Here is a 27,053-nt window from a genome sequence, read left to right on the forward strand (position 1 = left end):
GGATATATACGGCGCTGTGAGATTCTCAGGAGCTTAGGATGTCTTCTCCTGTGTCTGCGGCCTCTCCTGTTCTGGAATACGATGTCCCCGATGCCTACTCGGCCATTTTCTTAATGCGATGTACGGCATGTTTGCCAGAGCAGCTTACCCTACTGGTGCGCCGTCGGGCCCCGTGGGTCAGCTTGCATTCCATTTGGGCATTCCTCAACAATATGCCCAGGCACCATACGTGCCCTTTATGCCGACGGCGCCGTCCTGGCGGTTCTAGCTCCAAGGTTTTTGACGCTGTTTTCACAGTCTCCGGCGCTATCTGGTGGTCCTTCATCCACTCTGCTTCGATCAGCGCCATTGCCCACATCAGAGGCTCTTCTTTCGATGCCGGCACCGGTGTATTCCGGCACCACACTTGTTGCCGCCGCCGCTGGTTCTGAAGTTGCGGTCAAGAAGAGAAGCCCAAAGGCTGTTGGAAGAGGAAGAATTTCAGCGGGAGGAGGCTGAAGAAGGTGAAATTGAAGAATCTGTTGAAGAGTTTGAGGGCTTTCAAGAGGCGAGTGGTCTAGACACTTCGCCAGAGTGGGAGCTTGCATCACCAAAGGCCTTCCCCTTTCATGATGTGTCACCATACCACGCTGTAATTAGGAAGGTTGCTGAACATTTAGACCTTCTGTTACCCACTGCTGGTTCAGACCAAATATTCTTACAGAAGTATTACATTCCCCATCTTCTGTGGTTGAACCTCTTTTACCTTTTAATGAGGCTTTAACTGAGCTGATTCTAGAGGTGTGGTGGAAGCCTCTTTCTGCTCCTGCTGTTTAAAGGTCTGTAGCAAGGAGGTACCGGTCTGGTCCTGGTGATCCTGCTTTTCTTTCTTCACTAGAAAGTTTGGTAGTACAGCCTTCCTGTTCTAAACAGTCTGTGGGATCTTTTTCTCAAACTCCTGGAGACAGAGACTCTAAGAAATTGGAGCATTCTGCTAAGAAGGTCTTCGCTTCCGCAAGTATGGCGTTGAAGTCCACCAATGCTACGTGCTTGTTGGGGAGGTATATTCATGTCTTAATGGATTCAGCCAAGCAGTTGGCTCCTAAGTTACCAGACAATGATCGTGGCTCCTTTTTAGAAGTTCTGGCGGATACGCAAGCTGCAGCCCATCAAGTTATCCAGTCTGGTCTTGGTATTGCTGATTCGGTGACCAGGGTGATGGGTTCCTCTATTGCCACCAGAAGGCATGCCTGGCTCAGGTGTTCAGGGTTTTCTCCAGATGTGCAGGCTACTCTCCTTGACCTTTTGTTGATGAAAAGGCCGATTCTGTGCTGCAGTGATTTAAAGAAAGTAGATCCACTGCAAAATCATTGGGTCTTCAGTCCCAAACCAGAGGTTTCGGCTATAGGAGGTACGGTGGTTTTGGTAAGGCGGCTTCCTTTCGTGGCCGTCGACAGCCTCAGCAGCAGCAGCAAAACCCTATGTACAGATCTTAAAGAGGAAAGGCTAGAGGTCGTCTGCGAGGTGCATCCCATCAACTCTCCTCCTCTTCTTCCTCTCCTGCCCCACCACTGGTATCACAGGAAAGCAGCTCTAGATCCCCCATCTTGGAGCATGTTAGTCCTGTAGGGGGTCCGGTGTCCCATTTTCTTCAAGATTGGAAAACTATCACATCAGACCTTTGGGTTTTGAATCTTGTGGAAAATGGGTACACACTTCCCTTTTGGGAGTTTCCTCCTCCTTACCCTCCTCCCAAGGCAGAGGACCATTTGCTGCTTCTGCAGCAAGAGGTTCTTGCCTTATTACAGAAAGGTGCAATAGAAGTGGTCCCTGAGCAGGAAACGGGTCAGGGGTGTTTCTCTTGATTTCCGAATCTCCAAAAAGGACGGGCGGTTGAGACCGATCCTGGACCTCAGGGTTTTAAACTTTTACCTCAATCTGGAGAAGTTCAAGATATTGACCCTAGCTCAGGTTCTTCAGGCACTGCAACAAGAGGACTGGATGGTGTCGATACACTTACAGGATGCATATTTTCACATTCCCATCCTGAAGTCGCACAGGAAGTATCTCTGTTTTACGGTAGGGTCTCAGCACTACCAGTTTGCAGTTCTTCCGTTTGGTCTTACTTCCGTGCCTCGGGTCTTCACAAAGGTCATGGCGGTGGTGGCAGCTCATCTCAGTAAGTCGGGGATTCCTGTTTTCGCCTATCTGGACGACTGACTACTCAAAGCAAAGTCACCAGAGATTTTGCTTCGTCATCTGCATGTAACAGCATGGCTGTTGTTCGACTTGGGCTTGTCAATAAATGTGCCCTAATCTCACCTGGTGCCCTCACAGCACAACCTGTTCATAGGGGCAGTACTGGACACGGTTGTGTGTCGAGCATTCCCGCCTCTGCAGAGGATTCTCGACATTCAAGAGATGTTCCTTTTTTTCACGATGGAGCGGTTGTTCCAGTCCTGAAGGTCCTACGCCTGCTCGGTCTGTTCGCTTCCTGCATACTGTTGGTCAACCATGCACGCTGACACATGAGGGCACTCCAGTGGTGCCTCTGCAGGCAGTGGTATCAGCACAACGGAGATCTCAAGGAGATGCTCAGGATCTCCAGAGACACTGCAGCGGATCTGTCTTGGTGGAGTGTGGAGGGCAATCTGTTGCAAGGAAAGCCCTTTCATCTTCCTCCATCGGTGACCACAGTAATTACGGGTACCTCCACTCTAGGGTGGGGTGCTCATCTGGGGGATCTGGAGATCAGGAGATCAAAGGCCTTTGGTCTCTGAAGGAAAGGTTGCTTAATATCAACCTGCTGGAATTGTGGCCAATACGTTCAACCCTACTGCGATGTGGTACATAAACAAACAGGGAGGAGTAGGGTCGTATCGTCTCTGCAGAGAGGCTCTGCGACTCTGGTCCTGGGCTCAGGACCATCAGATTTGTGTGATGGCAAATCATCTGGCAGGAGTGATAAATGTGCGTGCAGACAGTCTCAGTTGGCGTTTCTCGGCCGATCATGAGTGGCGTCTTCATCCGGAGCTGGTCCTTCACATCTTCAGGATGTGGGGGTTTCCTCGTTGGACCTATGTGCCACTCACTAGAATGCGCACTGCCCGTAGTTCTGCAGTCTCCAGTTTCCGATGCAGGGAGCGTTGGGGGACGCGTTTCAGTTTGAATGGGGTTCGCAGATCCTTTATGTGTTTCCTCCCATACCCTTGATTCCTCGGGTTCTGAGGAAGATTCGCCAAGACCGGGGACAAGTCATATTGATCGCCCCGGATTGGCAAAGAAGAGTGTGGTACACAGATCTACTTCACCTCTCATCGCACCCTCTACTCCGTCTCTCTCTCTGAGGGCAGATCTCCTCTCGCAGGGCCAGGTTCTACCCCCCATCTCCAGAGTCTGCACCTTCCTGCCTGGAGATTGAACGGGGCAACCGGAGTTCTTTCTCTCTCCCACCGGATGTGGTGGAAGTTATTTTATCATCCAGGAGACACTCCACCAAATCTAATTATTCCTCCAGGTGGTCCAAATTTTTGAAATGGTGTGAAGAGAGGTCCATTGATCCTTTGAAGGCCCGTTTGTCTGATGTGCTCGGTTTCTCTCTTTCTTTGGCTCAGCAGGGTTGTGCTGTGGCCACAGTAAAGGGTCATTTGTCGTCCTTGTCGGCTTTCCTCCTTTTACGGGACCAGCCGTCTTTATTTAAGTCTCCCATTGTTATGAGGTTCATCAAGGGCCTCACTAATAGGTTTCCTCTCATCCCCTTCATTATGCCTCAGTTGGATTTAAATCTTCTGCTCACTTTCCTAATGGGTTCTCTGTTTGAGCCTCTTCATAGTTGCCAGTTGAGGCTTTTTTCTTTCAAAACAGTCTTTCTGATCGCTATTACCTCGGCCAGGAGGGTAAGTGAGCTGCAGGCTCATAGTTCTAAACCTCCGTTTTTAACCATACATGCATAAAAGATGGTTCTCAGGACCAGGGCTGCATTCCTGCCTAAGGTGGTTACTCCTTTCCATTTAGTGCAGTCTATTACCTTACCTACCTTCTATCCTCCCCCTCACCTTTCAAAAGGGGGAGGAGAGACTTCAACATGTGGATCCTAAGAGGGCTGTCAGCTTCTATCTGGACAGAACCAAGGATCTAAGACTGGGGGAACATCTCTTCGTGGGCTACATTGGACGTATGAAAGGCAAGGCTGCGCTCAAGCGAACACTCTCCAGGTGGATCATCTTGTGCATCAAGATCTGCTACGCCTTGGCCAAGAAGGAACCGCCTGAAGGTATTAGAGCTCATTCCACCAGAGCTAAGTCTTCTTCTGCTTTGGCTAGAGGTGTTCCTGTTGTTGACATTTGTAAGGCAGCAACTTGGGCCTCCCTCCACACCTTTGCAAAGCATTACTGCTTGGATTCGGAGGTTAGGAGGGATGACCATTTTGCACGATCTGTGCTGCAGGATTTTTTGGTATGAGTAGGTGGACACTTTCCTCCGGGAGTGGGACTGCTATGGGATTCACTTCAAAAGGTGAGGAATACACAGGCAGATGTATCCATCAGAAGAACCAGTTTCTTAGCTTAGGTAATGCTTTTTCTGGTGGATACAGTATCTGCCTGTGGATTCCTCACTGACCCACCCTCCTCCCCATTGTCCACCTTCTTATACAAAAAGAGTTTTTAGTTATTTGCCATGGTTATTTCACTATGTCTTTTGATTGCCTTGCTATTGGGGTTTAGGAAATGCTTTGTTTCTTTAGCTTTTCCTATTTTTCTTTATGCTGTGTGTATTTATGTATATATTGTATACTGTGTATACTCCAATTATGTTGTCGGTCCACCCTTTTGCCTCGAAGGCACGGAAAAAATGGGTGGAACTGACGTCAGCACGCCGACGAGGTCTTCTTGTGGCTCCGGTGACATCATACGGAGTTCCTAGCGGAGCCGTGCCATTAGGACGTCCTCGTCAACGCGGGAGAGCTAGAAAAAAGTGTTCGTGGAATGCTGGTGCAGGGGTAATTCAAAAGGTGAGGAATCCATAGGCAGATACAATATCCACCAGAAAAAGCGTTACCGAAGGTAATTAACTTGTTCTTCTATTCTAACAATGGTAAAGTAATCTTAAAGTAAGCTAAAGTAATTTCGATGTATTTTGAACTGTTTTGAACACAAATACAAACCTGTAAGGATTCCTATTTCAACCACAATTGCATTTCCTTGTAAAGTTTTGCATTTGAAAGCATATTCTACTTACCTGTGCCTAGTCCTGCTTGGTTCTAGAAAGAAAACATAAGGATACCCTTTTTATACTTGCCTAATTGGTCTGGATTCTGTCTCTGAGCCTGTGCCATAAGCCTTGATTGAGTGAATACAATAAATGCTTAACACACCCTTCTGATAAGCCTAATTGCTCGACCATGCTACCACAAAGAGAGCTGTTGATGATTACCTAATTTAGCCTCTGCTGTACCTCTGGGGATCCACTGGTTTCTGTGCACACTATACCTTACTTTGGTAAAGTAAATACAGAGCCAGCTTCCTACAGGTTCCACAAATGGGAGTGGATTAAAGTACATTTGAACTTCTGTTTGGACATCCAGTTAGGGGTCCACTTTGTTTGTTGAAGGAGGGATGGAAGCAGCCTCTCAAACCTCCTAAACAGGACATTGTAGTCTATGTAGTAGGCCTACGCACATGTATAGCTGAGTACACAAAGAAGGCTACTAAAAACCTGGAGGCCACCCTAGAACTACAGAAGTTATGACATGACCCAAAGGCTGTTCTGACTGTTTACTAGTCAGGGTTGAAGTCAGGGCTGATGGGGTAGGTGTTAGATTTTGTGGTTCCGAGAACACTCCAAAACAAGTGGAGGGACCCCCATACTATTGTGGAAGATGAGGTCACCTATTTGGTGGACCTAGGCACTTCAAGAAGCGTGTAAAATCAAAATAAATGCTCCATATGATGAATTAAGATAAGTTTATTCAGGAGAAGGAAATGTCCCATCCATCAGCTAGAACTGGTCAGATGCAATTGACCGTCTGACCACACATATACATTCCATGGCCATGGTGCTGCTTGAACAATAACCAAAACCCTTAAAGGGAACAACTAGGTGAATATAAGTAAAAGGCACAATGTTACACACCTTCCTTCCATACATCCCCCCCCAAAAAAATGACAAAAAAATATAGTATACAGTGTAACAAGTTTTAAAGCTTCATAACAAAGTCTTTGAATCTGGAAGGTACATTTTTTTCTACATTCTCTCTGGAAGGGAGTGGGAACCTTAGATGTGGTATTAGGCTGAACTGTGTCAACCTTGTTTTTGTCATTGATTAGTGCTTTATTTTTCAATATGACCACCCTATTTAAATTCCATATGCGAGAGTCAGATAATGCAGAGGATCTTCAAAGCTTCTCTGGAACAGAGCTATGTTGGTAGTCACATCCTTCAAAAAACAATCGCAAATCAGACTTAACCAGATAATTTATTTCCTACGTAAAATCTGCTGTTTTTAACAAAACCTTCTGGTAGGAGACTTTATTGACTATGCCCACGATTTTCTGAAAAGTGATGACCTGCCTCACCCCTTCCAAGTCGAACTTCTTTTACAGAGGAGCACCGAATCTGTGTTGCTTAAATTTGTAGATGATGTACACTCAGTGGCGGATATTTATGGTGGATGTGGTCCTTTTGGTCCTTTCTGCAGCTTTGAATAACATCAACCAATCGAGCCTAGTAATCACCTCCAGGAATCTGGCATCAAGGACAGTGCATTGCGATTATTTGAGTGTTTTCCGACAGACAGAACACATCTCTCGTCAACCCTTATAGTGATCTCCAGCAAAATTGCAATGTGGTGCTCAGCAGGCTGAGGCCGTTATCTCATTTTGTAAAATGTGTATCTTCCTGCATTGGTCGCCACAATAAGTTTGTTTGGATTCATATTTATGAACTACTCTAATGATGTAGTATAACATTTGAAAGTAAAGTCACTGATCCCAAAACTGTTCCAGAATATGCTTTGCATTCAGCCTCTTTCCTCATAATGATTGGATGATCTGTGTTTTTAAAGCTAACTCTGGCAAAGAAATTCTCAAGCAAATCTTGAGTGTTTTTTACTTTCTGCTCTAGGCTACCCACTGACTACTTCAGATATCCTACTCCCCTTATTTCCTAGGTTATTTGAATAATAGAATTAGGATACTTTTATTTTGATGCCTATAACAATTCTATTAATTTATCTTGATCGTTCAACAACAATTAACTTTGGTAATAACACTTTTAAGGCATGATTGTGCAAAGGATGCATACTGGAGATTTCCAGATTATTTATGGAATAAATTGCAGAGACTACAAAATGCCGTAGGAGATGTGGAAGAAACACCTTTGAAAGAGTGCATCATACAAGTTCGGTTCGTCAGAGCTTACATGAGTTGCCAGGTAAAAAAGCAAATCCACTAATAAGTGCTGCGCATAGTTTACTGGCGACTGCACAAAAGCGGTTCTTATTTTATTAAATGTAAAATGCAGTCATGGTTACAAAATAAAAACTGCCCCAAGTTTCAGAGGTTTCTCGCAATCACCAAAGCAGGTTAAGTTGCAGGGCCCTTTTCTGGTCTATCTCTCCCAAGCTTTGGACCTGTTTAGAAAGGTTTGCAAACAACAACTAACATAGGGGCATATTATCAAGAAACGGCGTTAACATTATCGACGCTTTAGCGACAGAAAACTGCCGCTAAAGCGGGGATAATGGGCTTGATAATATGCCCTTGAGAATTCCCATAGAAGACCATGTTCTGGTGTGAACATAGGCTTCTATTGGAATTCTCTGCGGCATATTATCAAGCCCATTATCGCCACTTTAGCTGTCGCTAAAGTGGCGATAATGTTAACACAGGGGTGTTATTAAGGAGCTGACATTTTTTAAAATTGCATCATTAATTTAGCAGAATAGTGATACTTTGGCTTTTTTATGTTTTTTGAAATCTGTTTAGGAGGTATTTTATACTCTGATTTGTCTTTCTACGAGAAGTTACATTGCCGTTTTCTTTCAAGGGCTTTACACTTTTGCTTTTCAATTTAAAGAGAGGTGAAGAACTATGGCCCTGATATGGCGGCCCTTCTGTTTTTGCTCACTCTCAGAGGTAATAAATAGTTAAGGGTAGTCTTAAGATTCAAATTGAAAGAGTATACTGCCAACTCCATATCAGTGTAGTGGCTGACTACAATATGGGAGCAGACCTTATTTTAAGTGGCATCGTCAATGGAATGCCAAGGACGGTAGAGCGATGGTTTCGATAATTTAGGGGCCTGAGGGATAGGTAAGTCTAGGATAAGGGGAACTAAAAAGTAATCAGTCCAGGGTAAAGGAACTGTGGAGCCAACTTCAAGAGAGGGGATGTTCGAAAAAATGACATTGAGAGTGTGTGTCCCCTTATGAGTGGGACCTTTGACTCTGCAGTAGGTTGAGTTGCTCGGCAGCTCGGCATCCATGGTCATCGATGTGAAGATTGCAGTCGCCCAGAATCATAAAATTGCCATGTTGCAGACAAAAGGGCATAATAGCCGTATCTAGAAAATCACCAAACCTGGTGTCCTGATGAGTTGGACTATAGATAAAAACACTCGATAGAGAAAAGGTGCCTGAAATTTTGGCAAAGAAAGAGCCTCGCGCTGTGCGCTAAATCCAAAGGCTGACTGGAACAGGGGAACTTGGGAGCATATCACCAACAACCAGCGATAATTATCGCTAAGCGCACTTAGCGCTAGGATAATTATCGCCGGCTATCGCTGGTTTCTATCGCTGAGATAGCGCGCTATCAGCGACGCTTATCTCAAAAGCGATAGAAATACCACGATAGTACATATTGTGCGATTATCGCTGGAAATTCAGCGATAATCGTACAACGATCGGCGAAACGTTGGTGATAGGGGAGGGAAGACTTAACCATTATATCCACCTTACATTGGATATAATGGCTAAAGTTAGATTAAAAGCAGGCGTAAGAAAAGTAACGTTAAGCGCGGTTAGCGCTACTTTTCTTATCGCCATGCCAGTTAGCGGGAGGTTTGATAATAGGAGAAATGTCAGTTAGCGACATTTCTCCCATTATTTGGGGGAGGAACGCCCACTTTGCGTTTCATTAGAGATGCATAGCTGTGCGTTCAGGGAAAGGGTGGAAATGCATGGAAACACGCGCTAACGTGTCCATGCTGATAGGGCATTAAGATTATCGCCGCTTTGGCGGCAAAAAGTGCCGCTAAAGCGGCGATAATGCCCTTGATGATATGCCCCTTGGACCGATAAATAATGGCTATCCCACCGCCTATTTGTCGGCTCTATCTAAATTGAGGATAGAGTCATCATTAGGAATAGCTAAAGTGATATCAGCGCCTGAACAAGGGTTGAGCCAGGTTTCTGAAAGAAATCGTTTTTCCCAGTGATAGTAACTGAAACATGTTTATCTTCTGTTAGATTAAAAAAAACAGGTAATCTAGTGCTCAATAAAACATAACACATGCATGAAAAAGAATGTTCTTAAATCCCACAGGCCTAGCAGTATGTTTGTTTGGGTTTGTAGATGCTAGGAAAGCAGATTAAGAAGCCAAAGAAGCGGAAGCATGTTTTGGTCAAAATCAACTGCTCTTTATCGCAGAAACACTTGGTTATTATAGAGAAGATAGGTCTCCAATAGTAGTCGGACAAGATAACTCTTCAAGAGTGTTGGGCATTGAAAGAGTTCACATAAGACGTGTGGTACAAATATTAGGGGCATATTATCAAGGACGGCGTTAAAAATTATCGCCGGTTTAGCGGCAGAAAACTGCCGCTAAAGCGGCTATAATGCACTTCTGATGTGAACATGGGCTTCTATTGGAATTCTCCAGGGCATATTATCAAGCCCATTATCTGCCGCTAAACCGGCGATAATTTTAACGCCGTCCTTGATAACATGCCCCTTAGGGGCATATTAACAAGGAACAGGGAAAATTAACGCTAAGGGCGCTTAGCGTTAATTTGTTTAACGCCCGCTATCGCTGAATAATATCGCCTGGTTATCGCCTTATTGGCAACGCTAACTGCCTAGGCGATAAAAAATCCAACGATAGCGGCATTTTGGGAGGTTATCGCTGGTAATGTAGCGATAAAACTACTAGAATAGGGATATCCTTGTTGATAGCCCATGGTGGATTTAGCCTTGTAATCCACCTCCCATTGGATTATATGGCTAAATCCGAAAATTAGCAGACGTAAAAAAGCAGGGTTAACCGTGGTTAGCGCTCCTTTTTTTGTCTCTAACAGGGTTAGCGTGAAGCTTGATAATAGGAGAAATGTCGCTTAGCGACATTTCTCCTATTATTTTGCTCTGGAACGCCCACTTTGCATCTCATTAGAGATGCAAAGGGAAGGGTAGTGAAAAAGGGTGCTAACATACGATTTTGCATGTTAGCACCCTGTTGTTGATAGGGCAATATTTTTATCTCCACTTCTTTGGCTTTTAAAGCCAAAAAAGCGGAGGTAAAGCCCTTGTTAATATGCCCCCATGTTCGGATAAAACACTATAACCACTCATGATCCCTGCATCTCAATTCTATTGAATGCTATACCCTGATATGGCAATTTATCTTATAAAAACTTCATCCTCCACCCTCCACCCTGAGACCCCACAAACTATGCATACTGTCATAACAATGGGAGGCCCTACATATGTACCAGAGCATTATACTGGCATGCCACGCCTACTGGATGTGGTGTCACCACGGTGCATCAATGGTACCACCTTACCTGACACCTACGGTTTTGGAACCAGTACCTGACATGCATCTCTGAATCTTCAAGCCACCTCTCTAGACATTCTCCTAAAGGAATGATATTATAGCATGGCAGGGCAGGTTTGAGTCAAGTTTCTTGTTGATGTTTTCCATAGGGGTGAGTCGCAGCATGATGAATTATTCTCTTGTTTTGCCTCTAGGTGTTCTGGAATTAAATCTCATCCACCTGCCCCGTCCACAGGAATTTCCTGAGTCCTGCACCCTGGAGGAAAATGGCTCCAATATATCTCATTCTAAGCGCCTTAAAAAGATGTTATCACCTCGTGATGTACCAAGGACAATCCCACTCTTCAAGCAGAAGACAGCAAAGGGATGGTGGCCATGCACGACGATGGAGAATGGCAAACGCAAGATAAGTGTAAGTGGCCCTGTGGAACGGGGGAGGGCAGGTCCAGTGGGTTATGGGTAATGAGGGGTCAGTCGGTGGTGGGAGGTAATGGTTTTGGCTAATGGAGGAAGAGGTCCTTGGGCGAGGTGAGGGACTTGGTTATGGAGAGAGGTGTGTGACCGGTGGTGGGGAATTTCAGCAATGGAAGAATAGTCTCTAAATGTGGGATTGCCAGGTAAGGGGTTGGGTCTTTAGGCGATGGCAGGAAGTTCAGTCATGGTGTTACAAGAATACATCACCATGTCCAGTAGATTTGCTTAATTTTGCAACCTGAGCATGGGACCTTTCTCTTGAGCACCGCATAGGCTTCTTTTCTTTTTGTGGTATACCCCGTAGGTCTGCCCAGTGGGAGCCTATTGGCTTTTTGATGCCGAGTATAATGCTTAAACTGTTCTCTTACTCATGGCTGAAACGACTAAAGGAAAGATAATGAAGAAAAGCCTGACTAGGCACTCCTTTTACGCCCCCTACCAAATACTAATGTGTGGACATTGCCCTTGAAATCAGCTCATCTCTTACTATGCACCAAACCTATTGAAATGTAGCCTTCTCGAAATCGGAAAGCACTACCTCTCCTTTACTTACGGAAAAAATTCTCGTCTCACCTCGTAAGCAACATCGCGTCCCTGTGTAACACCATTCCACTAGGTGCCCCAGAAGAGATTCTCAACACCATTCGCTCCCATCCCTTGCTGTCCTCCTAGGACCCCCCTCTCCCTTTTTAGGTCTCGCTGGCGTTGCAGCGCGAAGCGCTGCCGCCAACGAGACTTATTGTCGCCGTGTTTGCTCCCAAGGGAGACAGACCAGGGCACGCGCAGCGATCGGGGTCTGTGGACGCGCAGACGCACAGACAAACGCGCGCGCACACACGCCTAACGCGCGCGCACACACCTCGTTGCTGACTTGCTCCACGGAGACAGCTTGTTTTTTATTTTAGCTCTGGCAGAGGACTCCACAGACCAGGCTGCTGGTGGACACCTTGTTTTCTGTATTTGATGACATACTGATATTTTACAAATTACTTTGACGGTGTACATTGTTCTACTGAGTTTCACCAATCCGCTTCCTCACTCGATATTCCTCCGTGGCACAGCCATTGGCTGCTGCCTTCCAACGTGCCCCGACGCTCACTTCGGTTCCTTTGACGGCCGTCTCCTTGATGCTACACAGACGCTTTCTCCCAGCACGGAGCTGTGGGCGTGCTCGTTTCTCGCCACCGCGTCCAGAGTCCCGAGAGTCAGCCTTCTCCCGTAGCCATGTCGGTGTGCTGTGTGCCGCCCCCTAGCGCTCCGTGCCCCGTGCCTCCATGGCCGGTGCTCATCTCTCGCCCTCCGATCCCCCAGAGTGTCCCCCCATGCTCCATCCCACCCCCCGGACCCTGCGAGCCCACCCTGCCCTGCCCCTACACTCCTCTGGCCTGGCCACCGCCGGCTTTCGCAGGCTAAGTACCTTCGGAGCGAGTGGGCGGTGCGCGGGCGGCATGACTCCAAGTGGATGGCGGTGGAGACCGAGGCGAGGTCCCAGCGCAGCCAGACCGGGGTGACGAAGGCCCTGGGAGAGCGGCTGCAGGACCTGCACTTCTGGTGCTCCCAGCTGTGCCGCGAGATTGGGGACCTGACATCCGAAACCGACCTGCTGCTGGCACAGACGCCACCGAGACCCCGGCCAGCATCGCCAGTGACAACCTGCAGTGCGGGAGCGCCGGATCAGGCCCGACCTGGTGCGAGACGAGGTGGAAGTGGAGCTGATTAGGGTAGGTTGATTAACTACCATAGATAACTACTATAGACAGGGTACACTCATCATTGATGGGCATCCAGGTGTAGGTAACACTCTGCAAGGACTCGAGACATCTGGACCGGGCACATCGTGCTCAGTAGAGGGTAGAAAGAAGGCCCACTAAACAAAACATTGATTTTCAATGGTGTCAAAGCAATTTCACTGATATATAGCTCACTAAAGCCTTTTGAACGATGCTATACTATGTTGGTTGCATGCTAGTTATATTATGGTGGGAATGGACCGGCAGGTATACAGTTGACTACTTCATCAGTGATGCCTGAAAGAAGGAGGCTGCCTGCCATATTTACTTGGTTAGATGCAAATTCGTCTCTAAGCTTTCTCGGTTTTCATTCCCTATTATCATTCGGTACTGATTTCTCGAAAAAGGTTTAATTATTCAAACGTGAGGCTTCCGTAATCATTTGGCACAATAATTCTAACTTATATTGAATTCACAATTTCTGTGGTGACATCATAAACCTTAAGGTCTCGGGGGCATATTATCAAGCACGGAGTTAAAATTATCGCCGCTTTAGCGGCAGAAAACTGCCGCTAAAGCGGCGATAATGGGCTTGATGATATGCCGCAGAGAATTCCAATAGAAGCCCATGTTTGACACCAGAACCTGGGCTTCTATGGGAATTCACAAGGGCATATTATCAAGGCGATAATTTTAACGCCGTTTCTTCATAATATGCCCCTAGATTTTTGTCAGATTCGCATCATTCTCTAATTACTGTTCAGAGCTTGTTCTTCTTTAATCTTTTCTGACACTAAAGTCGGTCTCTGGCAGTGCTGCCAGCTCCCATTGAACACTTAGCCACATATTTACATCCAAGCGCTTCACTAACTACAGTAGCACAATCACGTCCTCCCTCCTAGGTTAGACTTCAACCTTTCCTTCGGTACGAAAATAACAGCATCACAATCAGCACCTTAGAGCAAAATAAGGATAAAACGTATCAAGAAACCATGACATGATACTTTATCACACCTACATAGAGGACGATGCTCCCTGCAGAAATAAACGTGTGTGTCAAAAGCAAACAACATCAGTGAGCGTGTGTCCAACGCCATGTAATGGCGATTCATTTATGTTCTTACTTCAAAGCATGAGCCAGGCACAAACTACTGGAGGATATGGAATCCATTGTTTGCCGTGAATTTTAATTTGAGAACGATTGTAGAGGGTGTAATCTTAATTAAAACTCAAATTACACATCTGAATGCACGCAGCGCTGTAAAGCCTCGCTGAGCTGGTAAATCATTGCGCTCCCTCTTTATGCATCTGTGGCCTGTTCCACTACAAACGAAAACACATAGGTAAAGCACACGGACATTTACAACGCCAATAGCTCTCACTCTCCCAAATGCGAGACCTGTTGCATTGCAAATGCTTGTTGTTGTACCTTCTGTTCTTGTGCAGTGCTCCTCTGCGTTGTAGCGTTTGTAGATAGATTTTTACTATATGAGCCGCATACATCCAGACTTTTCTTATGGATCCTTGTCACAAACAGCGTGATATGATAAATTAAGATTCTGCTTTATTTTGCTCTTGCGGTTCCTCACTTTAACTCATTTAGTAATTTTTATAGCACATCAGCCCATATTAACTAACGTTTTGCGCATGGGAGAAAACGCCGAACAGAGCCATGTTTACTAAGATTCACAGATTTCTGCTGCCATCTCCTGCACTGGTGCACAAATAGACTGCCTTATACAATGAACATCCTCATAACATGGTGCAGAGGTGAGTATGCGCATTCTAGCACAAGATTTATACTGGAAGCATCCAGGCCTCGAAAAATCCTAAACATAATGGGGCTTATTTACAAACCCCTTGCGCCACTTTTGCGTTACTTTTCCCATGTTAAAAGTGACGCAAAAGTGGCGCAAGGGGCTTGTAAATCGGCCCCAATGTGTTTTACCAGACCTGCAGGTCTAGTGAATAGTCTACTCGACCTAACTTTAATGCACTTGACTCATAAACAGGTCTCAAATTGTGTGATCCTCGGCAAATATTTTATTTCACTGAGTTGTATTTGTCTTCTTATCACATATGAGAGCACCTTCAAATATGTGAATTCAGCATTTCTGCTGTACAAAAAAACTCCTTTGTTCGGTTTAATAGACTTTTGCTCCGTGTATAAATGGAATCCAAGCCACATGTAGCGTACACATCACTTCTGACTTGCCTCTTACAGCCTTATGCATCAACCCAAAATCCAGTCGGTAAAATACCGATTCGCTAATAGCTCCCGGTATTAAGTAAAAAATACCCAATCCCAATGCATCAACCCAAAAGCAAAAATCGCTATTTAAGGAATCCTTAAATAGCGATTCTTTAAATAGGGATTCCTTAAATACCGATTCCTTAAATAGGGATTCCTTAAATACCGATTCCTTAAATAGCGATTGCATTTAAGGAATCCCAAAGTGAGATTCCTTAAATGCAATGCATGAAAGTTAAAAAATTTGCGATTTCGCTAATAGGGGGAGCAAATTACCATGAAGATGAACTGCATGGTAATTTGCAAAAACTTTGAAAAATGCACTTTTGTGCATTTTTCAAAGTTTCATGTTGCGCACACACATGCCCTTAGAGCATGTGTGTGTGCAACATATGTGCACATATCATTTTCAGGGGTGCAACAGGGTGTCCTTTTGACACCCTGGCACCCTTGAAAGTGCTCCCGCTATTAGCGATTCGGTAATACCGAATCGCTAATACAGACTGGCTTTACATTCATTCCTATGGGCCTCCAAGCCCATAGGAATGAATGGGTAGGTATTCCTTATTACCGATTCGGTATTACCGATTCGGTAATAAGGAATATTAAGGAATCGCTATTTGAATAGCGATTCCTACATGCATAGCCTTTTGCTATTCCTTATTAGCGATTCCTTATTTTTCGCTAATAAGGAATCGCAAATGGCATTGTTGATGCATAGGCCCCTTAGTTCACTAATAGCATAGACATCAGGACGGGGGCAGTAAGGTTTCACACTTCGGCCCATATGCACAAAAGGATATTACATTTCTTAACGTCCGAATCGCTATTTCGGGCCACTAAGAAATGCAAAACTTCCTTTCCTAATGTACTATGCGGCATTACAAAACGCTATTCCTTCTCAGTTGAAATTGCATTTTGCTAATGCAGAATAGGAAATCGCAAATAGGGATTTCCTATTTGCAAATTTGAAAACGCTTGTACATAGCATTCCCTAACTGCGTAAAGGGAAACTAGGAAATGCCATTACCATTGACTTGGATCTGATGATAACAAGGTGCAAGCTTAAAGAAGCATTGGTAATGCATCGGTTTCACCTATGTAATGAGTAAAGATCTGTTTGCATCAATCATCGTCCGGGAGAAGGAAAGAGCTCCCTGACAGATAACACAGGAGTTTAAAAGGATGTGGCATAAGCTAGAGCTGCTGACTCAAGAGCAGGGGATCCCGGTTCAAGTCTCGGCGGCGCTGCACAACAACCTGTGATTCTGTGCACATCACTCAATCTCTCTGGGTGATAAATGGTTAAATAATTATGCTGCAAGAGTAAAGGGGAAAACTTTATGAAAATATAGTTCCATAAAAGTGGATGTTAACAGAATTTCGATGGTGGGAAACTGATAAGAGAAGCAGAGGAGACACAAACATTGGTAAATGCAGGAAAATATGCTACAGCCACTAGAAATGGAGGAAAGGTAAGTGGCACGCACGGGAACACATGAGAAGCCAGGAAAGAGAGGCGGCGGGATGTAATTACCTTTTAAGTTTACTTTAAAAACAATACATTTCTCAAGCACTACGCAACCGCAGTGCAGGCAACCTAAAAAGGCACCCAACATGCATCAGGATGATTCCCAATGGTGGCTTTGGACTTTCTGGCAAGGAACATAAGGTTAAGTATTTTGCAGGTAAGTGTAACATATATATATATATATATATATGTGTGTGTGTGTGTATCTGTTAGGGCAAAGCAGGTTTATGGTGTAGGGTGGATACAGGATTTTTGTTGGCAAGGGTATATTAAGTGTTTTGGGTGGGTGTAAAAATATTAATCTAAATATTGTTAGAAATATGTATATAAATAAAGGTATAATACATACCTGTCAGTTGTTCTGACCACACATATGCCTTCATCATGCATGGCTTTACAAAGATAAACTACAATAATGTAAGTATTTTACAGGTAAGTATAAACCCCTTTTATACATGTATCTATGTGTGTGAATATATATATATGTGATCAAGACAGCGTCCTACTGTCGAAACGCGTCATGCTGGGCACTTGCTGTGTGAAAATGTAGCTGATCGTGGATGCAATAAACCTGCACTTGAAATCTTTAAACTCACGTTGTGGTCCGTACCTGTTGGATGCTGGAAATAAGCGTGTCAGGATCGTGAATTTATATATATATATATATATATATATACATATATATATATATATATATATATATATATATATATATATATATATATATATATATATATACTTCACTGGAAAAAAGCAAAGGTTACAGGGACATTATAGTTAGGTTCAGAATTTACACACACAATACCATAGAAATTCAGTAGGTATAGTTATCTCAGGCAACTATAATTCGTGCTCTAAGGTAACTATAACTCACGCCCCGTCATGCACAATTGTCTCATTAATAAGTTCACTGCAAATGTTGCAGTGATACTATCAATGATGTCATAGAAGATGTCATGAGTGATATAATATGTGGGGTAATTAGCAGTGGATGGTGAGGGCGTGAGTTATAGATACCTTAGGGCACAAGTTATAGTTACTTTGGGATGACTATAGCTATAACTGCTGAATTCTATGGTTTTGTGTGTGTAAAATCAGAACCTATCTATAACGTCCTTGTAACCTTCGTTTTTTTTTCAGTGAATTTCCAAGATTTTTTAAATTCTATTTCCTAACTATAGCCTCCCTGTAACCTTTGTTTTTTTCAGTGAATTTCTAAAGTTTTATGAATATTATTTCCTAACTTTAGCGTCCCTGTAACATTTGTTTTTTTTCAGTGAATTTCTATAGGTTTTAATGCTATTTCCTTACTATGTCCTTGCAATCTGGGTATGTGAGTGGGTGTGTGAGTGGTTGTATGTGTGTGTTTGTATGTCTGTGTGTGGTGGGTGTGTGAGTGCATGTGTGACTGGCTGTGTGGGTCTGTGAGTGGGCATGGGAGGGGCTTTGTGGGTGGGTGAGTAGATGTGTGAGTGGCTGTATGGGTGTGTGAGTGGTTGTGTATGTGTGTAAGTGGGTGTGTGAAAGCTGTGTGGGTCTGTGAGTGGGTGTGTGAGTGTTTTTGAGGGTCTGTGAACGGGTGTGTGAGTGGTTGTGTGGTTTTGTGAATGAGGGAGTGAGTATGTTAGTAGGTGTATGGATGTGTGAGTGAGTGTATTTTAAAAAACAATTTGGGTCTGAATCCACGGATCCACCTGAATCCACCCGGATTGGGGAGGATCCGGGGAGGATCCATGGCTCCTCGCATAGTAAAATAAAAAGGGTTTTGGACAATTTCTTGCCCGCGAGGGTACCCTCACAGACCCCTCCATTTGTCCCATGAGGTCAGGGTACATCTACCCTGACCGCTTCTGTCACTGTTTAATTTTGTTTTCCCCCACTTGGAACTGAAGATGTAGTGCTTAGACTTGATGGTTAGTAGGGCGATGAAGTTGGTGATGGTGTCGCAGAAACTGGTGAGTGGTCCTGGGGATCTATAGGTGAGGGTGCCTCTGATGGTCATTCTGTCGTGCCATGCTGTAGAAGGATTGCTTTCTATTTGGAATCTGGGTAATTTTTATCATTAATATGTTGACTGTCAACTATCCATGATGATTATGCCAAAATAGATGACACTCAGGCATGTCTACCCCACAATTGCTACGTAGTGTTGGATGGGGTGTGAAAACCAGCAGATTTCAGGGCTTTAGGACTTCAATGTAGACTCAACAGTAAAGATTAGCATGGGACTTGACACTGTGGTCCGTGAATACCGCGTGCCTCTTGGGCCGATACTCCCATACCATCTGGGTTGCGGTTGCGCAGGTGCTGCCTCAGTGCCCAGGCCGTCCTCTCCCAAGTTGTAGCAGATGGGAGAGATTCTGTATAATTCACGATTCGCTGTGGACTGGATTCCACCAACTCACTGGGCAGAACGATTGCCGCGTCGGTAGCCCTGGTTGAGGACATCTGGTTTTTCGTGGGCTGTTCAGTCACCTCTGCTGGATATGCTCTTTGATGGCTGTCACCTTTTCGGTGACAAGGCAGACTCGGCGCTGGAGTGCTTTGAGGATTCTCAGGCTATGGCCAGATCCTTAGGCCTCGCTGTGTCCTCCTGTCCACCACAGTCTTCTTTTCGCCCCTTTCATGGCTACAGAAGGAGCACCCCACCACGTCTGACCCAGTCCAGCCACCGGTCCATGCAAGCTGCCAGCCTCTGCATGGCGGCAGACGTGGGACCCAGCGACGCGGGTCTGGAAACCAGTGGCAGGCCGGTCTACCCTTCCCCCCCCCCGCAGCAGCCTCCAAACCCTCCTAGTCTGACCTTTCAGGCCCATCAGTGGCCAGTGGGTGGCAGGTTTCGCCATCACTCCCCCACTGGCAATCCATCACGTCAGACAAGTGGGTTTTGCAGATAACCCTTTGACTACTACCCCTCCCTCTATTCCACGGTCTTTCGATCGCATGTCGGAGGATCATTTGGCACTTCTCCGCCAGAAAGTTTCATCTCACTTGGCCAAGGGAGCTATGGAAAGGGTCCCTACGCCAGAAGTAGGTCGTGGTTGCTATTCCCGCTACTTTCTGGAGCACAAGAAGGACAAGGGACTGCGTCCTATCCTAGACTCCAAGGCCCTCAACCGCTTCCTCCGGAAAGAGAAGTTCAAAATGCTAACCTTGGCTCAGGTCCTATCTGACCTCGACCCTGGAGACTGAATGGTGGCGTTGCACTTGCAGGACGCCTATTTTCACATCCCCGTCTTACCATCCCACATACGTTAGGTATGGTTCACGGTAGGCTATGAGCATTTTCAGTTCACTGTGCTACCCTTCGGTCTTACTAGTCCCCCTCGGGTGTTCATGAAAGTGATGCGGTGGTCGCAGCTCATCTGCCCAGATCAGGGGTTCCAGCCTTCCCATATCTCGACGACTGGCTGGTAAAGGCGGGGTCTCCCCAGGCTGTCGTCTCCCACCTCCAGACTATGGCGGACCTCCTGCATTCACTGGGGTTCACTATCAATGTGCCGAAGTCACACCTGACTTCTTCTCAGTCCCTTCTTTTCATCTGTGCTGCTCTGGACACAGTGCGGTTTCCGGCCCATCCCCTTAAACAGTGAGTCCGGGATATTTGGGCTATGATACCGATGTTTAAGCCTCTATCCCGGATTTTGGTGAGAAGGACTCTGAGGTTGCTGGGCCTCATGGCCTCATGCATCCTGCTGGTGGATCATGCCAGATGGTATATGCGGGCTCTGCATTGGGACCTGAAGTTCCATTGGGCGCAGCATCAGGGGAACCTTTCTGACTGCGTCCAGATCTCGGAGGGAACTGCGCAACAACTGCAGTGGTGGTTAACAAACCAGGATTGGGTCTGAGGCAGATCCTTCTTCCTTCCCCAACTAGACCTCACAGTGGTGACTGATTCATCACTTCTGGGATGGGGTGGCCACCTGAGAGAATTGGAGAACAGAGGAGTCTGGTCTCTGGTGGCGTCCAGGCTCCATATCAGCCTGTTAAAGCTCCCTGCGATTCTCCTGGCACTGAAGGCTTTACTTCACTCCCTCAAGGGGAAGGTGGTGCAGGTGTTCTTGGACAACACCACCACCATGTGGTACTGCAACAAACAGGGCACTGTGTGGTTGTGGACCCTATGTCAAGAGGCTCTTTGCCTTTGGGCATGGCTGGTACATCAGGACATAACTCTGGTGGTTCAACACCTGGCAGATTCCCTGATAGCCAGGGTGGACAAACTCAGCTGTCAGTGCCTGATGGATCACAAATGGCATCTTCACTCAGAGGTGTTGCAAGTTCTCTTTCAGCAGTGGGGAAAACCTTGGTTAGTTCTGTTCGCCACGAAGAGAACGCACAATGTCAGCAGTTTTGCGCGTTTTCAAGGCGGCACTCGCTCGGCGACGCTTTTCTTCGTGGCTGGAGTTGCGACCTCCTGTACGCCTTTCCGCCTGTACCACTTCTGCCCTGAGTGCTGATTAAGATTAAGCGCAACCGGGCTCAAGTCATTCTTGTGGCACAGGACTGGGCACAAAGATTATGGTACCGAGAGCTCCTGAGCATGGCTATCGATCCTCCGATTAGACTGCCCCTTCGAGAGGATCTTCTATCGCAGCAGCAGGGGACAATCCTCCACACAAACCTGTCCAGCCTCCACCTCCTTGCGTGGAGATTAAGCAGTGACAGTTGACAGCTTTTGACCTTCCTCCAGAAGTCTTTGATGTCATCTTGGCAGCCAGGCACCCCTCCACTAAGACGGTACACAAAGGTTTGTTGCATGGTGCACAGCAAAGGCTGTGGATCCCCTTTCTTCCCCTCTTTCTGAGGTTATTTTGTTCCTTCTCTTTCTGGCCCAGCAGGGTTCGGCTCTGGGCACTCTTAAAGGCTATCTGGCAGCCATGTCTACTTTTCTTCGGCTACCAGATCAGCCCTCTTGGTTCAAGTCCCCTATTGTAAATAGGTTCTTTAAAGGCATTATTCATCTCTTTCCTCCATCTCCTTTCATAATTTCTCAGTGGGACTTGTACCTTGTTTCGACTTACCTTATGTGCGATCCGTTCTAGCCTCTTCACAACTGTCCTCTCAGACTTCTCACTCTGAAAACTGCTTTTCTTGTTGCCATCACCTCTGCTCGCAGAGTGAGTGAGCTTAAGGCTCTTTCTTCGAAGCCTCCTTTCTTCTCGGTGCATTCAGACAAAGTGGTGTTTCCAACGAGACCCTCATTCCTACCTAAAGTTGTCACTCCTTTTCACATCGGACAGACTATCACTCTGCACACTTTTTTCCTGCCTCCGCACCCTTCCGAGGAGAAGGAGAGACTCCACCGTCTAGACCCTAAATGTACGCTGTCTTTCTACCTTGACCGAACAGAGGATTTCCGGGTGGATAATTAACTTTTTTTTGGCTATGCAGGTGCCAAGAAAGGTCGGGCTGTGCAAAAGCGTACCATTGCTCGATGGGTTGTTCTTTGTATAAAGATTTGTTGCGCTTTAGCTAAAAAGGACCCTCCAGTGGGGCTCCGAGCTCATTCCACTAGAGCTACGTCAGCAACTAATGTTTGTCACGTGGAGTCCCACTCATTGCATCTGCCAGGCGGCCATGTGGCCTTCTATACACATGTTCACCACACATTACTGCCTGGATAACCAAGTCCGGAGGGATGGCTATTTTGCCCGGTCTGTCCTCTAGGACTTTCTGGTGTGAACTTGGTTTGCAGTCCCTCCTCTGGGATTGGTATTGCTGGGATATCTACTCTAAGGTAAGGAATCTATAACTAATAGTCTCTTTTAGATGAACAAGTTACTTACCTTTGATAACGATGTATCTGTAAGAGACATGTATTAGTTATAGATCCCTTACGGCCTCACCCATCTTCCCCACTCCCCATACTGATTTCTAGGGATAGCGACTCCCTTGCAGGGCCCTAGTGTGGCACACCAGTGGTCAGTGTCTTTCATGGCTGCGCTTCTGGCGTGGAAAGTCGTGTCAGAACTGACATCAGCATGCAGGGGCGGTGTATAAGTAGGCATCACAACGTCATCACAGCAACCATGACGCCGACGACAGACGGGGAGTCGACCGACGCCACCTACCGACGCGCAGAGGTACTGTTGAGGAAACAATTCTCTGGATCCAGTCTGACGCCAGGGGGTAATTCTAAGGTAGGAATCTATAACTAATATCTGTCTCTTACATATACATCGTTACCGAAGATAAGTAACTTTTTTATCTCTGAAACCCTCTGTTGGATTTTTTTCATTGTGGTGTCTAAAAATACATAACAATACAGTCTATTTGTTATAAATTGATGTTAGATTTCTTGAGTGTCTCAGTTATTTCTTCAATTGTTTTGGTGCTGTATAAATGCTTCACACTTATTCCTTTGTGTAAACTTTGCTACTCAGAGCCACAGCTACCTAGGGTTGAGCTAAAGATTTGACTAACAAATTCTAAGGGTCCTAAAGGGGTTTGTAAGTATATTGCAGGGTAAGGTCGCACAACAACACCATACAATACACCGCCATTTCCTCACAGCAGCTGATGTCCTTGACCTAGTGGCTGTTTCTTTGCTATGGCAGAGAAGCGTCAACCCCCTTTCCAGCCTCAAAACGTGAAAAATAAAACAATAATAAAACAGCTATGTTATCGTTTTATTTTTCAGGTTCTGAGGGCTGGGCGAGTCTTGGGGGCGGAGCCACCACGAGGGCAGCGACAGAGGGAATGGTTGCACTGCGATCAGTGCATGTGTTGGTTTGGCTGGCTTCTAATGCCGGCCAAACCGACATGTGCACTGAGCTGTCTCCAACCCTGCTGCTTAGCTTGGTTGGAGACAGCAAAGCACAGGCCCCCTGTCTCTCTGGGAGTGCACATTCACAGTGCTTTGGCCAATCCCGACGCTGCTTTAAAACATGAGAGCAGCATCAGGATTGGCGGCAGGAGAGCCTGGGAGCCTGTGCTGCAGCGAGGACACGGAGAAGAGTGGCAGGTAGCAGGTACATATTTTTCCCTATTTTGTTTAATGTTTCCTTGTCCCTTTCCCCTCCCCTTATCTCCCAGTCATCATCACACCCTGTCTTGCCACTCCGCCCGCAAAGCAGCCGCTATTGGCTTGGCCTTCAGCCGCTCACCTTGGATGTTAAAACCAATGTTCTTACAGAAGTCGTACAGGCAAACATCCTCTGAGGCCCTCTTACCTTATAATGAGGCCTTCACAGATACTTTGCTGGAGGCATGGGCCAAATCCTGCTCTGTCCTACCAGTTAACCATCAGATTGCACAACACCACCACTCTGCCCCGGGCGACCCTGCATTTTTATCTCAGCACCCCTCCTGTGAAAGCTTGGTGGTGCAGCTGTTTGCAATCAAGACTAATCCAAGCACATTCCCAACTACTCCCACTAATAAAGAGTCAAAATGAGTGGAGATGTTCAGAAAGGGATCTCATTCAACAGCCTGGCTTTACGATCAGTAAATTCCAACTGCTTGTTGGGGTGCAATTCCCACTCCCTTTGGGATTTGGTCGGGCTCAAGTCCTTCCAGGTGTTCCCAAAGATCTCTGATCTGTCCTCACTCAGGCTTTACTGGATGGTCGTGGCACAGCCAAGTTCACAATTCATTGTGGCTTGGACACCACCGAATCCATCACGTGGATCATTGACATTAGAAGTCACACATGACTGCAGTTCAACAGTTTTGGAGTTGATTTCTAGTTTTTCCTCATGGACATGATGTTTGACCAAGGATCGCTGACATAATGTTGATGCATATAGTAATGAAACCCAGAAATATCGGAAATTAAATATCGATAACAAATATATCGACTTCCTATACTTAACTAGTAAAACCACAAATATCAAGAACATAAATATTGTTACAAATATTGATTATTACTTATATTTAAAACACAAATATCAGAAACATAAATATTTTTACATTTAAATAAACATGTAAAAAATATTGCTTCACAAAATATATATATTTATTTTATCTACTGGCGGTCGCCAGTAGATAGTTATAGTTAGGACCGAGTTCCCATAGGAAATCTGAAAATTCTATTTTGAATAACTTTGGCGCCGGTTGACTTATCTACGTGAAATTTTCAAAACTAATGGGGCGCTCCGCTCAGCTCCTACCCTGAAAGTCTCGGGGTGATTCGTCAAGCGGGGGCTGAGAAAAAAGGGGGGTCCCAAAACGCGTTTTCCCCATGCATTTTCCCATAGGACCTTTAGTCGAAGGTACAGCCCGAACGACTGAACAGAATTACTTGAAATTTGGCAAAGAGGTAGTCCTCAGGTCAGGCATGTGCCTTTTGCATATATGGTGTCAATCTGTTCAGTAGTTCCTGAGAAAATTGCAGTTAAAAGTACATAAATATCTATATGCGCGCACCATGCGCGCACGGTGCTCGCACGGTGCGCGCACCAAATGTGCGCAAGCGTAATTCTGATTGGTGGTTAGATGTCAGTCAACATTCGAATCGGTCGAAATCAGGAAGTGTCGGACGCCATTTTGTGTGTGGCAGTGAAAAAGAAAGGTGGAGAACGTGAAAAGGGGGCAGGGTAGAGAGTTCCTGACCCCCTAGCCTTTGTCAGGGGGTCCCTGAAGGACCCCGAAGGGTGAAAAAAACATTTTATTTTTTTTCAAAAAATCGCGGGGTGCACGCACGGTGCGCGCACGGTGAAAAACCCTTAAAAAAAAAAAAACATTTTAAACTGTTTATAATTTTATAGAAGATATTAACTATGCTGTTCAACTTTATCCAAATTCAAAAAACAAAAGCTGAGCCATTCCATATTACAGGCTACAGTCAATCTATAACTATATACATAGGTAGTTTATTGTAAAATAAATATATAAAAAATATAATAATACATACATAAATTAGCATTTAAAAAACCTTACAAATTCACTAAAAAAACCATAGGTTTCACACACGTTATAGTTGGAAATTACCATTTAAAAAACCTTGCAAATTCACTTAAAAAACCATAGGTTTCACGCTCGTTATAGTTAGGAATTAGCATTTAAAAAACCTTGCAAATTCACTGAAAAAACCATAGGTTTCACACATGTTATAGTTAGCTGGACATTTCACTCGTAAAAAACCATTGAAATTCCCCGGTTATAGTTAGTTCAGCTAACTATAACTCGCGCGACCGCAATCCACTGCTGATGACGTCACAAATTACATCACTCATGACATGGTCAGTGACATCACTCATGACATCACTGATGACATCTCAAATGACATCACTGATGACATCACTGATGACATCATCCAGTGAATATGTGTCTTTCTGAAAAATAAATATTTTTTATATATGTATATCTAAAGGTTAATGGAAGAATAAATGGGTAAATAAGTGTCTAAATGGATGTTTTTTTTGGTAAAATTAATTGTATAACTGACTTATTCACAGTATCTTAGTGAATACAGTGCTGTAATTTGTGACGTCATCAGCAGTGGATTGCGGTCGCGCGAGTTATAGTTAGCTGAACTAACTATAACGGGGGAATTTCAATGGTTTTTTACGAGTGAAATGTCCAGCTAACTATAACATGTGTGAAACCTATGGTTTTTTCAGTGAATATATATATATATATATATATATATATATATATATATATATATATATATATATATATAAAATTATATATATATAGTAAATCGATATTTTTTAAATATGTTTTTTTAAATGTAACAGTATTTATGTTTCTGATATTTGTGTTTTCGAAATAAGTAATAATCAATATTTTTAACAATATTTATGTTCTCAATATTCATATATCCAATCTAATTGCCTCTGTTTTACTGCTGAACTACTTACAGGCGGTTGCCTCCATCGTGACTGTGACTTTCGCGGAACAATTGCACAACAAAAATTCCACACAGGGAAAGCTTGGAGAACTCTTCGGGTTTCACTACTTTCAATTTATTCAGGCAAACACATTTCAGCAATTAAGCCTTTCTCAATGCAGGTATACCCAGAGTGACAACTCCCGCATTTAAACATTCCCTACCATCTCCCCATTGGACAGTGAAATCCATTCAGAGACAACGGACTCCTAATTCACAAGATTCAGTTCACTTCTATGTCCGCCATAACAATGTGCATACTTCAACATTCATTGCTTTCAGTGATTGTATCAACATAAGGCAGGAGCGTTTGTTATACACCACAAGTATTATTCTTCAAAGTTGAAGAGGATATTAATTCATAATCATCACTTCAATTTCCTTTACAGTGTTTCCATCCTCAAGAATATTAGCAGTATATCCATACAATCAAACCAACATGTACGGGTGTTATAATTAGTGATACAACGGAGTCAC

At 44.9% G+C, this 27,053-nt stretch overlaps 1 protein-coding gene across 1 annotated transcript in view; it reads left to right on the forward strand.

Moving 5' to 3' along the window:
* LOC146784224 (myoferlin-like) overlaps positions 1-27,053 on the forward strand; it is a 3,625,175-nt gene that overhangs the window by 3,333,886 nt on the left and 264,236 nt on the right. Inside the window, exon 28 of the mRNA XM_085634512.1 lies at positions 10,944-11,161. Coding sequence (XP_085490638.1) covers positions 10,944-11,161 — 218 coding nt within the window. The remainder of the gene's footprint in view (positions 1-10,943; positions 11,162-27,053) is intronic.

The sequence above is a fragment of the Triturus cristatus genome, chromosome 11, assembly GCF_964204655.1.
Source record: "Triturus cristatus chromosome 11, aTriCri1.1, whole genome shotgun sequence".
Lineage (NCBI taxonomy): Eukaryota > Metazoa > Chordata > Amphibia > Caudata > Salamandridae > Triturus > Triturus cristatus.